We start from the raw sequence: 13,276 nt of genomic DNA, 5'->3' as shown, positions 1-13,276 counted from the left end.
CCTCATAGGTACTTAGCAACCTGGAAGTAATCACGACATCGAAAATGTGTGCAGATGGAGCCAATTTCCAGCAATAAATCTTTAAACGTTGATGCCATTTGTTTTACAATGGGTCCTGTCAAACATTGACCACATATGTATGCCTTTGCACAGTTGTTAGTCAGTTACATTATACTATTATTTTACTCGCTATCATTCATGTAATTTACAATCCCTTATTATTCTCAGACTATTTTGTATTGTCATGCATATTGATTGGAGTACAACTCATACAATTGATTACTTCATGTGAAAAATACATTAAGTATCAGATAGACACAATGTGCTGGAGTAACTCAGCAGGTCAGGCAGCATCTCTGGAGAGAAGTTGAGACCCAAAACATCACCCATCCTTTTTCTCCAGAGATGCTGCCTGACCCATTGAATTATTCCGGCACTTTGAGTCTGTCTTTGGTATAAACGAGCATTTACAGTTCCTTGTTTCTTGCTCTTGACTCTTGCCAGCGATCATCTGAAATAAGTCGCAACAGGAAATGTGAAAACTTATATGATGCAGAACAAAAAGTATACTCTTGGTAGATTTATTCAGATGCTTCGGTAATCGCAGCTTAAAATGTTAAGAAATTTACAATTTTTTTGTGGTTTGTTACAAGATACAATCATTGTAAATTCTAATAGCTGCCAATAGCTTTGCTGACCCAAATGGCAACAAAGTTAATTCATTGCCTACAGTACCAACGATCGACTGGTCAATAGCCCTCAAAGGAATTGCTCCTGAAGCTTTTTGGAGTTTCCGCTCATGTACAGTCCACCCATGCTTGGATCCTTGTTCATTAAGTCAGCACGCTCAACCGTAGTCATACTACTTGAAGTCATTTGCACTCTGGATTGAAGGAATGCAGGAAATGATTTCCCTGCGTCTTTTTTTCTTCGCCAAAAACAAAATGGAAATGTCTCAAATGAATTTCTTTGGAATTCGCATCAGGTCAGGCAATGTCACGATCCTGGTTTAAGTTCATTTCAGATTTGTCCTCAATCCTTGCGTCTTATTTCACGAATCGGCCGTCTCCATTGCCCACGTGCTTCCTCGGAACTGTTCATTTCCTGTATTTACTGTCTCCTCTGATATGTAGATTTGCATCAGATGTCCTGTGGGGTCTAAAAAGCAAATTACTTCCTTTTTTGACGTTTCCGGGATGCCTTTGGAGTTGCTGCGTGCTGGCGACGTTACCTGGCCCTGCAATTGTAGTGGGAAAAGAGGAAAAATAATCTGATTTACATCACCCTTGCTTTCATCTCCATTACCACCATTAGCACTTGAAACAGAAAAATGGAAATTAATGGTCTCATTAATAGCACTGATACGTGATGTGAGATTCCGGGCGACACAGTGGCGCAGCGGTAGAGTTGCTGCCTTACCGCGCCGGGGACCCTGGTTCGATCCTGACTACGGGTGCTGTCTATATGGAGTTTGTATGTTCTCCCCGTGACCGCATGGGTTTTCTCCGGGTTCTCCGGTTTCCTCCCACCCGCCAAACACGCACTGGTTTGTACGTTAATTGGCTCCGGTAAAGATTGTAAATTGTCCCTAGTGTGTAGTCCTAGTGTACGGAGATAGCTGGTCGCTGCAGACTCGGTGGGCCGATGGGACTGTTTCTGCACTGTATCTCTAAACTAAACTGCACTCAGCGGGTCAGACAGCATCTCTGTAGAAAAGGAGTAGGTGACGTTTCGGGTCGAGACCCTTCTTCTCCAGAAGACCTTTTCTCCAGAGTTGACCTGCTGAGTTACTCCAGGTTTGAGGAAGAGTCTTGATTGCTGGTTGGTGCAGTCTCAGTGGGCTGAAGGGCCTGTTTCTGCCCTGTATGTTTAAACTAAACTAAGCTAAACAAAAGGGGTAGGAAAACACTTCAACTCCCCCTCCCATTCCCAATCTCACCTTTCTGTCCTGGGCCTCCTCCATTGTCATAGTGAGGCCCAGCGCAAAGTGGAGGAACAGCATCTCATTATTTCGCTTGGGCAGTTTACACCCCAGCGGTGAACATTGACTTCTCTAACTTCAGATAGTTCCTCGGTCCCACTCTTTCCCCTTCCCCCTTCCCCGTTCTCCCACTGGTCTTCCTGTCTCTGACAACATCCTATCTTTGTCCCGCCCCCTCCCCTAGCTTCAGTCTGAAGAAGGGTCTCGACCCGAAACGTCACCCATTCCTTCTCTCCCGAGATGCTGCCTGACCCGCTGAGTTACTCCAGCATTTTGGGTCTACCCTTAAACTAAAAGGGTGGTATGTGCCTGGATCGCACTCCCAGGTGTGGTGGAGGAGGTAGATACAATAGTGGCATATAAGAGGTTTTTGGACAGGCACATGCATGTACAGGGATTGGAGGGATATGGACAAAATGGCCACAGTGCCGCTACCTTATCATACAGTGTAAATGGATCGATTGTAATCATGTATTGTCTTTCTGCACCAACGAAAGCTTTTTGCTGCACACGTGACAATAAACTAAACAAACTAACTAATTGTGTAAAAAATACTTGCACCCACACTTCTCCATTAAACATTGCCCGAATGTAGTTCTCACGGATATAATTAATACCAAATACCTTGTTAAAATTGCATTTTATTAACCTTATCAATGCACTGTTGAAAACTACCAAATGAATAATGTTTTGAATGGAATTTCAATCAGAGCAGATAGCAAAGTAAAGAGGCAAGGAAATAGTAACTAAGCATCGGACCTGCCCGGGGAATAGGAGCAAGAGGGATAATGACATCTTTATTCCCTTTCTGGTTCCATTTATTCCCCACTGGGCTCATTTCATCTTTAAGCTGGAAGTCAGCCTGGAATCAAGCAGTCTTGACATTGAATCTACTCGCTGGACGGGCAGTGTGAGAGGCAGCTCTGGAAAGCAGAGCTGGCCCGGGTAACATTCCCTTCAGCAGGCAGCGGTTACAAAGCCACAGAGTCTGGAGTCTCTTCTGGGACAGGAAAAACGTTAATATTTGTGGTGAGGTTTGAGTTCTGCTCGGGAGGTTTTTACTCAAATACGCCAGCTGCTGCAGAAACCACCCAATAAAACTGCTCAAACGTTTTAAGCTTGATTTAGAGGTACATCGTGGAAACAGGCCCTTCGGCCCACTGAGTCCTCGCCGACCAGCGATCACCCCGTACACCAGTTCTATCCTACACACGAGAGACAATTTGCAGGAGCCAGTTAACCTACAAACACGCACGCCTTTAGAATGTGGGAGGAAACCGGAGCACCCGGAGAAAACCCAAGCGGGGAGAACGTGCAAACACCGTACAGACAGCACCCGTAGTCAGGATCGAACCAGGGTCTCTGACGCTGTGAGGCACCAATTCTACTGCTGCACCACCGTGCCGCCCCGATGTTAACATGCCAAATGGAAAGCAAGCAAGCCACTGTTAACATAAAAAATCAAATCAGAATGTAAGGATTTTGTTTGAAAGAAACAGCATGGAAACAGGCCCTTCGGCCCACCACCATCCATCCATTACCCGTTCACACTCCTCTGGTGAAGGGTCCCAACCCAGAACGCCACCTATCCATGTTCTCCAGAGATGCTGTCTGACCTGCTGAGTTACACCAGCACTTTGTGCCTTTTTTTTGCAAACCAGCATCTTCAGTTCCTTGTTTCCACACTAGTTCCATGTTATCCGACTTTCTCATCCACTCCCTGCACACTAGGGGCAACTTACAGTCCAATTAACGTACAAACCTGCAGGTCTTTGGGTTGTAAGAGAAAACCGGAGCACTCAGAGGAACTCCACGTGGTCACGGAGAACATGCAAACTCCACACAGACTGCATCCGAGGTCAGGATTGAACCCGGGTCTCTGGCACTGTGAGGCAGCAGCTCTACCAGCCACGTCACTGATTTAAGGCATTCGAGTCATGAATTCTGCTTTTGTTTCAGAAGGTGTGACCCCACCAGTCACCGTGACTGAATAAATTATTTCCATTTAACCCGTGTTTACCCTCTGCTGCATTGATTCACAGTCGACTCCAATTCAGGTAATAAAAATAAATAAAGGAACAGCCAAGGCTCATCAATAACACTGGTACGTGGTCTTTCATTTTCTGCACCAGTTCCCTTGCTTTATGTTTAATCGGATCAATATTTCACATTTAAATCTGCGGCAACCCAAACATTAATCTAACTTCTCGGGTCATCATAGATTCATGGCTGTCAGCTGCCGTTTGGCTGCTGGATAGGAAGTTCCCTGCCTATGCTGCTTAAAAATCTCATTATCTGTAGGAAGGAAATTGCTGCACTCCGTCATGTGGGAAGAAGTTTGAATATGTGCAGCTTAGACAATATTTACGGGTAAATCCTGACAAAGGTCTACAGAAGCCATATCTAAAAAAAAAATTCGAGGTGAAATGCATTATTCAGTCAAATGAGTGAAAGATCCAACATCTACCTCTTTGGTGTACCTCCGATGATCCTTGATCGGACTGCTGGCTTTACCTTGCACTAAACGTTATTCCCTTATCATGTACAGGTATCTATACACTGTAAATGGCTCGATTGTAATCACGTGTATTCTTTCTGCTGACTGGTTAGCACGCAACAAAAGCTCTTCACTGTACCTCAGTACACGTGACAATGAACTGAACTGAAAATGTACTTTGTGTGGGAAGGAACCGTAGGTGCTGGTTTACACTGAAGGTAGACATAAAAATGCTGAAGTAACTCAGCAGGACAGGCAGCATAGTGCTCGTGTGCGGGGATCGCTGGTCGGTGCGGACCCGGTGGGCCGAAGGGCCTGTTTTCCGTGCTGTGGAATTCTCTGCCTCAGAAGGCAGTGGAGGCCAATTCTCTGAATGCTTTCAAGAGAGAGCTAGATAGAGCTCTTAAGGATAGCGGAGTCAGGGGGTATGGGGATAAGGCAGGAACGGGGTACTGATTGAGAATGATCAGCCATGATCACATTGAATGGTGGCGCTGGCTCGAAGGGCCGAATGGCCTACTCCTGCACCTATTGTCTATTGCTGTGATAATTGAGGTTACAATCGGATCAGCCATGGTCATATTGAACAGTGGAGCAGGTACGAGTGGCGTTGTGGCCCGCCCCTATTTCATGCAGTTGTATGTTCTGCAGTTAATGTGCACCTGTTATTATACATAAACACGAATAGCTGACCTCTCACTCGCTTCGGCAAGATTAGCCCCTGACTCCCCTCGGCATTTTTCTGGTGAATGGTGCTTGGTGCAGTGTTACTGACTTCAATCCTCTGCAACTGGCTCTCACCTGCAAATCATCAAAGATTATCGTTAGACTCTTTTCAATCTTTCCATTAAAACCTACATTAGCGTCTATTTTCTTTTAAAAATTGCTTCAAAGGGCAGCTGCTGTTGGAAAATGTGGGCACGGCTATTAATAATAGTTTGCAACCGTCTACACAATAGAGGGAGATGATGCCGACATTGTGTGTCAGCCGAATGGGCGAATGGGTGCAAAATATCAAATAGCACAGTAAAAGAGGAATTTTTAAGGGATTTATCGTTCTTCAAAATGAAATACTGCCAGGTGCAAATAAAATAAATCTCAAGCTGTTGAGAGAAACGTGCAAAGAAATTGCAGAGGCTTCAACTATAGTCTTTCAGTGAGTACTGACACTGGAGTGATGCTGGAGGATTGGAGGACTATGAACATTAAAAGGGGAGGGAGGGAAGGACAGATAAACCGTGTAATTGCAGGCTAGTTAGTTTAACTTAGTGATGAGCAAGTTATTGGAATCCATCCTAGAGAACAAACGAGATATTAATGGACAGTCAGCATGAATTAGTTTTAAAAAAGACACCCAGTGGTCATTAGATCATAAGATCATAAGTGATAGGAGTAGAATTAGGCCATTCGGCCCATCAAGTCTACGCCGCCATTTAATCATAGCTGATCTATTTCTCCCTCCTAACCCCATTCTCCTGCCTTCTCCCCATAACCTCTGACACCCGTATTAATCAAAAATCTACCTATCTCTGCCTTAAATTATATCCACTGACTTGGCCTCCACAACCTTCTGTGGCAAAGAATTCCACAGATTCACCACCCTTTGACTAAAGAAATTCCTCCTCATCTCCTTCCTATAAGAACGTCCTTTAATTCTGAGACTATGTCCACTAGTCGTAGACTCTCCCACTAGTGGAAACATCCTCTCCACATCCACTCTATCCAAGCCTATCTCTATCTCCACATCCACTCTATCCAAGTTGTTGGAGCAACTCAGCAGGCCAAGCAGCATCTCTGGAGAACATGAAGAGGCAATGTTTCAAGTCGGGCCCCTTATTCAGATCCTAATTACTGGAAGGTTTAGAGAGAAGATGAGGAGACTTTTTCACCTGACGTGTTAGGAGTTTAGTTTAGTTTAATTTATTGTCAGCTATACCTAATTCTAATACCTAATGCAGCAACTCTACTGCTATGCCACAATAATGTTTAAAAATCTATAATTTAATTGAATCTGGGACCAGGTTATCAGAGCACCCAGGATGTTTTTTAACTTAAACATTAAGGATTTAAAAACAACGTTAGAAGGATAATCAGAAACTTAAAAAATAAACAGAGCAACGTTCTATGATTAATCCTTATGAGTTTTGGTTCATAATTCTGACAGGTCTTCTTTGCTTTCCTTGGGTTCCTGTGTTGTCGGATTTTAGAAAGGAGAGGAGACTGGCAGCAAGTTATTAAAATGTAGTAGGAAGGAACTACAGATGCTGGTTTACACCGAAGATAGACACAGAATGCTGGAGTAACTCAGCGGGACAGACAGCATCTCTGGAGAGAAGGAATGGGTGATGTCTCGGGTCGAGACCCTTCTTCTGATGTAGACCGTAAGCAGGGGAGAGCAGTAGCACCAAGCAAAGGGAGAATCACCTGAATGATAGTTGAGTGGGAATTTGATCTTTGCCGCCGTTGGCAGGTTGGCGTTCCTTACTGGCACGACGCTCGGCTTGAGATTAGAGTTCTGGGAGAGGTGTGGGGTTAACGAGAACCTGTTATCGGACACGCTCTTGATGTTGGGTGGCCGTGAGGGGTTTGACCGGAGTTTAGGAACCTATGGAGCAGAAGAAAAAACTGCTTTAGATGCAAATGATGCACTAACCATTAGCGCATGATTTAAAGGTAAGCGTTAGAGTTAGAAGATCGTGGGGAGGGACTGTTAGTTAGCAACAAAAGCTTTTCACTGTACCTCGGTACACGGGACAATAAACTAAACTCAAACAAATTAAACTAAATTAAACTTTATTGTCATGTGTACCAACGTATAGTGAAAAGCTTTTTTGTTGCACTCTGTCCAGTAAGCTGAAAGGCAAACAAACAGTCCACTGCGTACAGAAACAGGATAAAAGGAACAATGCTTCGTGCATGATAAAGTCGAGTAACATCCAATTAAAGATAGTCCGCAGGTCTTCAATGAGGTAGATGGTAGGTCAGGACCACTCTCTAGTTGTTGATAGGATGGGCCAGTTGCCTGACAACAGCTGGGAAGAAACTGTCCCTAAATCTGGAGGCGTGCGTTTTCAAACTTCTGTACCTCTTGCCTGCTGGGTGAGGGGTGAAGAGGGAGTGTTCGGGATGAGACTGGTCCTTGATTATGCTGCTGGCCTTACCGAGGCAGAGTAGAGGGGTAAAACAAGTGGCATCACTATAACCATCTATTGTACAACCTTATTATCCATTTAAAATTTCAATATTTTTAATAGAGCGTTGAATAGAATGTTGTATGCATTTGATAACAGGCAAAAAATTAAATACCCAAGGCCAATTGTAACTGAGAATCCACCAGACAAATACAGGGAAAAACCTTTCAAAACATCAAGCAATAAACACAAAGGGCAGATAGCCCGGTGTAAAGTGGCATCTCAAAATGGATAATCGTGAAATTATAAATAGGAAAATCTTGAAATGTGGAGATAGAGGATAGCTGTCAGGAAATCCTGAGAAATTTAATGATTAATGGGAGCAGGGGCCTGCCTTAATAATAGTGATGAAAGAAATCAACGGCAAGTTAGATGACAAATCTCCAAATCCAAAGATAGACACAAAATGCTGCAGTAACTCAACGGGTCAGGCAGCATCTCTGGAGAAAAGGGACAGGTTACGTTTCGGGTCAGGACCCTTTTTCAGACTGGATGATGGGCTGGAAAGCTACACGTATTCCAATGACACAAAGTCAAGCAGTATACTGTAGATGGGAGCATTAAAAAGATTGTGAAAAATGTGATAAATGGAATTCAGAACAGGAAGATGTGAGGTTGGGACACAATACTTTAGAGGCAGGAAACATGTTCCCAATGTTGGGGGAGTCCAGAACAAGGGGCCACAGTTTAAGAATAAGGGGTAGGCCATTTAGAACTGAGATGAGGAAAAACATTTTCAGTCAGAGAGTTGTGAATCTGTGGAATTCTCTGCCTCAGAAGGCAGTGGAGGCCAATTCTCTGAATGCATTCAAGAGAGAGCTAGATAGAGCTCTTAAGGTTAGCGGAGTCAGGGGGTATGGGGAGAAGGCAGGAACGGGGTACTGATTGAGAATGATCAGCACAGTAGCTGGTAGATCCGTTGCCTCACAGTGCCACAGACCAGGGTTCAATTCTGATCTCGGGAGCGGTCTGTGTGCACGTTTGTCCCTGTGACCACGTGCGTTTCCTCCAGGTGCTCCAGTTTCCTCCCACATCCCAAAGACGTGTGGGTTTGCACATTAATTGGTCGCTGTACGTTGTCGCAAGTGTGTCAGAAATAGATGAGAAAGTGGGATAACATAGAACAAGTGTGAACGGGCAATCAATTGTCAGCGTTTACTCGGTGGGACGAAGGGCCTGTTTCCATGCTGTATCTCTGACCTAAACAACATGTTTACAAGATCAGGATCCAGCAAATAGTTCTGATTATCAGCTTTCGACCTCAACAATTTGGCTCATTTAATTACACTCTTGCCTCGGATGCGAATCAGATTATGGATTTCATAACTTCACACAAAGATGTTGGCACATCACCTCACAATTCTGTGGTGCGCTGAAGGAATGATGGATGTGTTATCTTTCAGATGTGGTTTGAATCAAGAGTCAGTGTACCATTTTGGCTGGATATTAAATAACCCATGACACTATTGAAAGAGTAGCAAGTTAGTAAAAAATCAACATCGAAGCTAAAAGCTGGGAAGAGACAATTTGTTTATCAAAGCAGAAGGTTCTCCAGACCTGATACATTTGTACATTTGTACACAACCAGGCGCAGGCAGACACAAGGCGCTGGAATCTTATGTAGAACACAAAGTGCTGGAGTAAGTCAGTGGATCAGGCAGCATCTCTGGGGTACATGGATAGTGATATTTCGGGCCTTCACTCCGACCTGAAACGTCCTCCAGGGATGCTGCCTGACCCGCAGAGTTACCCCAGTACTTTGTGTTCCACATCAGGCACAGTATCGCCTGGGAGAGGAAAGCCATTAAAAAAGATAACCAAGGCTCATCGGAGATAGACACAAAATGCCGGGGTGACTCTACGGGTCGGGCAGCGTCTCTGGAGGAAAGGAGTAAGTGACGTTTCGGGTTAGAACCCTTCTTTAGATTGGAAGTAAAGGTGTGAGGGTGTTGGGGGAAACTAGAGGCAAGAAAATCAGGGCCAGAAACAGATGATCTCAGGAAGGGTGGAGCTCATTATGGCCCATTGGTGGCTGGGGAAGATGATACAACAAGAGGGATACAAGCGGGCGACTAGTGGAACTGGGAGCGAGGACAACTACATAACTAGGGTGGGAGGGGGTAGGGGGGTGTGGGAGAAGAGAGGGAGAGAGGGGAGGGGAGCGAATGCAGGAGTTACTTGAAATTAGAAGTTGTGAGCTGTCCAAGCAAAATATGAGGTGCTGTTCTTCCAATTTGCTGGTGGGTTCACTCTGACAGTGGAGGAGGCCCAGGATAGAAAGGTGAGTGTGGAAATAGGAAGGGGGGGGGGGCGGATTAAAATATACGAGAGTTCAGAACATTGACCCAAAGTTAATGATCTTTGTTACGAATTATTTCCAGCATTCTAGAAAATCTCTCCTCAAGCCTGGTTTAGAACCAGTTCAAACCTAAAGGGCCGAGCCAGCAGCATTCTCTATTCTGAAGATAAGAAACAAAGTACTGGAGCAACTCAGCGGGTCAGGCAGCATCTACGGAGAAAAGGAACACGTGATGTTTCGGGTCGGAACCCTTCCTCAGAACCGACCCAAAAAATTACCTGTGTAGGAAGGAACTGCAGAAGACATACTCAAAAAGCTGGAGTAACTCAGCGGGTCAGGCAGCATCTCTGGAGAAAAGGAATAGGTGACGTTTCGAGTCGAGACCCTTCCTCGGACACATTCTGTTCTCCTGTTCCGTTGAGTTACTCCAGCTTTTTGTGTCTATCTTCGGTATAAACTAGCATCTGCAGTTCCTTCCTACAGCATTCTTTATTCTTTCAGTTCTGTGAGTCCTCTGGTAAAACATTCTTTCTTCTTCCAGAACCACCCAAAATAATGCAGACTACTTGGTTATTTATCGCTTTGATAGTCGTGGCACAGATTAGACTGCACAGTGCACTCAGCTGAAAAAATGTGTTTCATGTGTACGTTGGTATGTGTTGATAAAAACCTGTGTGAGTCCAAGAAGGATTTTATTGCTATTTGTATTGCAGCAGTGCAGGGGTGAGAGATGGCACTGGATTATGTGTCTGTAGAAGTACTTTTGAAGTTTCATTTACTTCATTTCTTTAGTCAGAGGCTGGTGAATCTGTGGAATTCATTGCCACAGAAGGCAGTGGAGGCCAAGTCAATTGATATTTTTAAGGCAGAGATAGACAGATTCTTGATTAGTACGGGTGGCAGGAGAATGGGGTTGGGAGGGAGAGGTAGGTTAGCCATGATCGAATGGCGGAGTAGACTCAATGGGCCGATTGGCCTAATTTAGCTCTCATCACTTATGAACGTTACTATGGAATGATCACCATGTTCAACCCATCACCATTAGCAGTTCCGATCTCGACCAGTCTTACCCTCTGAGAATTTATTTCAAACAGTCTGGATCTCTTCTTTCTTTCTTTCATTTCAGTCGAATCTTCCCTTTGATCCGTCTTTCTCGACCCTTTCAGTTTGGACCACGACACACTTGAGGTCAGTGGGGAGGAATTGCCAAAGTCTGGGCTGTTTCCAAAGACAATCCCTTCCATCTTGGGCGAGAGGTTGCCGACTTTGCCGACAGATTTCATTTCAATGTTCAACGCGTCTTTCTTGGAGTCGACGTGACGCCAGTTCTCCTTCTCGGTCTCCTCGGCAGAGCGCATAGACTGAATCCTCCTCCCCTTCTCCCTCGTGGGTTCTAGAGCAGGGTCGGCCGCGTTTGCCCGTGATCGCCTCTTTGCCGCTATGACCGCGATGCTCTTCGTTCCCAGGGTGATTTCCTGCAGGTTTCCAGCACCCGGCTGCTTGTTCACCACAAACAGCTCTGATTTGCTGCTCCCCCCATCAGACGGCGTGTTGGGTGCTTGACTCCTGCTCCAATCCTTCAGGCCCATCAGACTCTGCTTCTGATAAGGACAGAGAGAGAACAAAAAACAGTGCACAAGAAGGTAAAATTCACCCAGAAAAAGAGAGACACATAGTGCTGGAGTAACTCAGCGGCTCAGGCAGCATCTCTGGAGGAAAAGGATGGGTGATGTTTCGGGGAGTCTGAAGAAGGGTTCCTACCTGAAACTATCTTTGATCTGGCTTTACCTTGAACTACCCTTATCATGTATCTATACACACACTAAATGGCCCGATTGTAATCATGTATTGTCTTCCCGCTGACTGAATAGCATGCAACAAAAGCTTTTCACTGAACTCCGGTACATGTGATAATAAACTGAACTGATCTGAAGCCATTCTTTTTCGCCAGAGATGCTGCCCGACCCATTGAGTTAAGTTTGGTTTAGCGATACAGCTTCTTAATTTAGGTTGGAGATACAGAGCGGAAACAGGCCCTTTGGTCCACCGAGTCCGCACCGACCAGCGATCCCCGCACACTTACACGATCCTACACACACACTAGGGACAATTTGCAATTATACCAAGCCAATTAGCCTACAAACTTGTACGTCTTTGGAGTGTGAAAGGAAACCGGAGCACCCGGGGAAAACCCACACAGGTCACTGGGAGAATGTATAAACTCCGTATGGACAGCACCCGTAGTCAGGATCGTATCCAGGACTCTGGCGCTGTAAGGCAACAGCTCTACCACTGCGCCACAGTGCCGTTACTCCTGCACTTTGTGTCTATCTTTGGTATAAACCAGCATCTGCAGTTCCTTCCTACAGTAATTCAGCTCACATTGAACCGAATGAAAAGTCACCTGATAAGTCACCTGATGACAGTAGAGCTGCTGCATCACAGCACCAGAGACCCCGATTCGATCCTGACCTCGGGTGCTGTCTGTGCGGAGTTTGCATGTTCTCCCTGTGACCGCGTGGGTTTTCACTGGGTGCTCCGGTTTCTGACGACACTCCAAAGATGCGTGGGTTTGTAGGTTAATTAGCTTCTGTAAATTGCCCCTGGTGCGTAGGGTAGAACTAGTGTATGGGTGATTGTTAGTCGGCGGGGACACGGTGGGCAGAAGGGCCTGTTTGCACGCTGGATCACTAAACTAAACTGTGAAAGTAGTACTAAGCAGCCCATACCTTTTCACACTCTAGTACTGAGCCAAGAAACTTGATTTATGTTAATTGCAGACTTGCTGCCATTAATGAGAACCATCATTCTGTATGAGTGGGAGCTCTGGATTAAGAATCTACTGATGACTGTAAATCAAAGCCTGATTTATTGAGTTGGATTGTATGCAGGAAGATATATCTTAAACCAAAGCATATTTAATGGATGCTGAGAGAAATCCAAGTCAGAAGAATTTGTCTCCCACACAATATATGATAGTCAACCTGCCAAAATAAATGCCACAGTCGAGCCATGCATATTCAATCCTTATCTTCCACATAAATAATCAAGGCAGCAGACCAAGAAATTACAAATTCCGTAAGAAGGAACTGCAGATGCTGGTTTACACCGAAGATAGACACAAAAAGCTGGAGTGACACAAGACAGCGTCTCTGGAGAGAAGTAATAAGTGACGTTTCGGATCGACACCCTTCTTCAGACTCTGTTTTGGTTTGCTTGCAAACTGGCAAAGCAGGTTGCAAATATAGACACAAAGTGCCGGAGTAACTCAGCGGGTCAGGAAGCATCTCTGGAGAAAAAAGGATGGG

The 13,276-nt window shown here is 45.0% G+C and overlaps 1 protein-coding gene across 1 annotated transcript in view; it reads right to left on the bottom strand.

Annotated features, from left to right (window-relative positions):
* Window positions 1-581: 581 nt before the first annotated feature.
* The window catches only part of LOC144604218 (kinesin-like protein KIF19), a 96,054-nt gene continuing 83,359 nt past the window's right edge, over window positions 582-13,276 (bottom strand). Inside the window, exons 17-20 of the mRNA XM_078418432.1 lie at window positions 11,039-11,569; window positions 6,903-7,083; window positions 5,172-5,279; window positions 582-1,237 (exon numbers count right to left, since the gene is read on the bottom strand). Of these exons, the coding sequence (XP_078274558.1) occupies window positions 1,098-1,237; window positions 5,172-5,279; window positions 6,903-7,083; window positions 11,039-11,569 (960 nt within the window). The 3' untranslated portion in view covers window positions 582-1,097. The remainder of the gene's footprint in view (window positions 1,238-5,171; window positions 5,280-6,902; window positions 7,084-11,038; window positions 11,570-13,276) is intronic.

The sequence above is a fragment of the Rhinoraja longicauda genome, chromosome 21 (assembly GCF_053455715.1).
Source record: "Rhinoraja longicauda isolate Sanriku21f chromosome 21, sRhiLon1.1, whole genome shotgun sequence".
NCBI classification, from domain to species: domain Eukaryota; kingdom Metazoa; phylum Chordata; class Chondrichthyes; order Rajiformes; family Arhynchobatidae; genus Rhinoraja; species Rhinoraja longicauda.
Note: the sequence above shows the minus strand (reverse complement) of the source record. Positions and strands in the feature narration are given on the sequence as shown.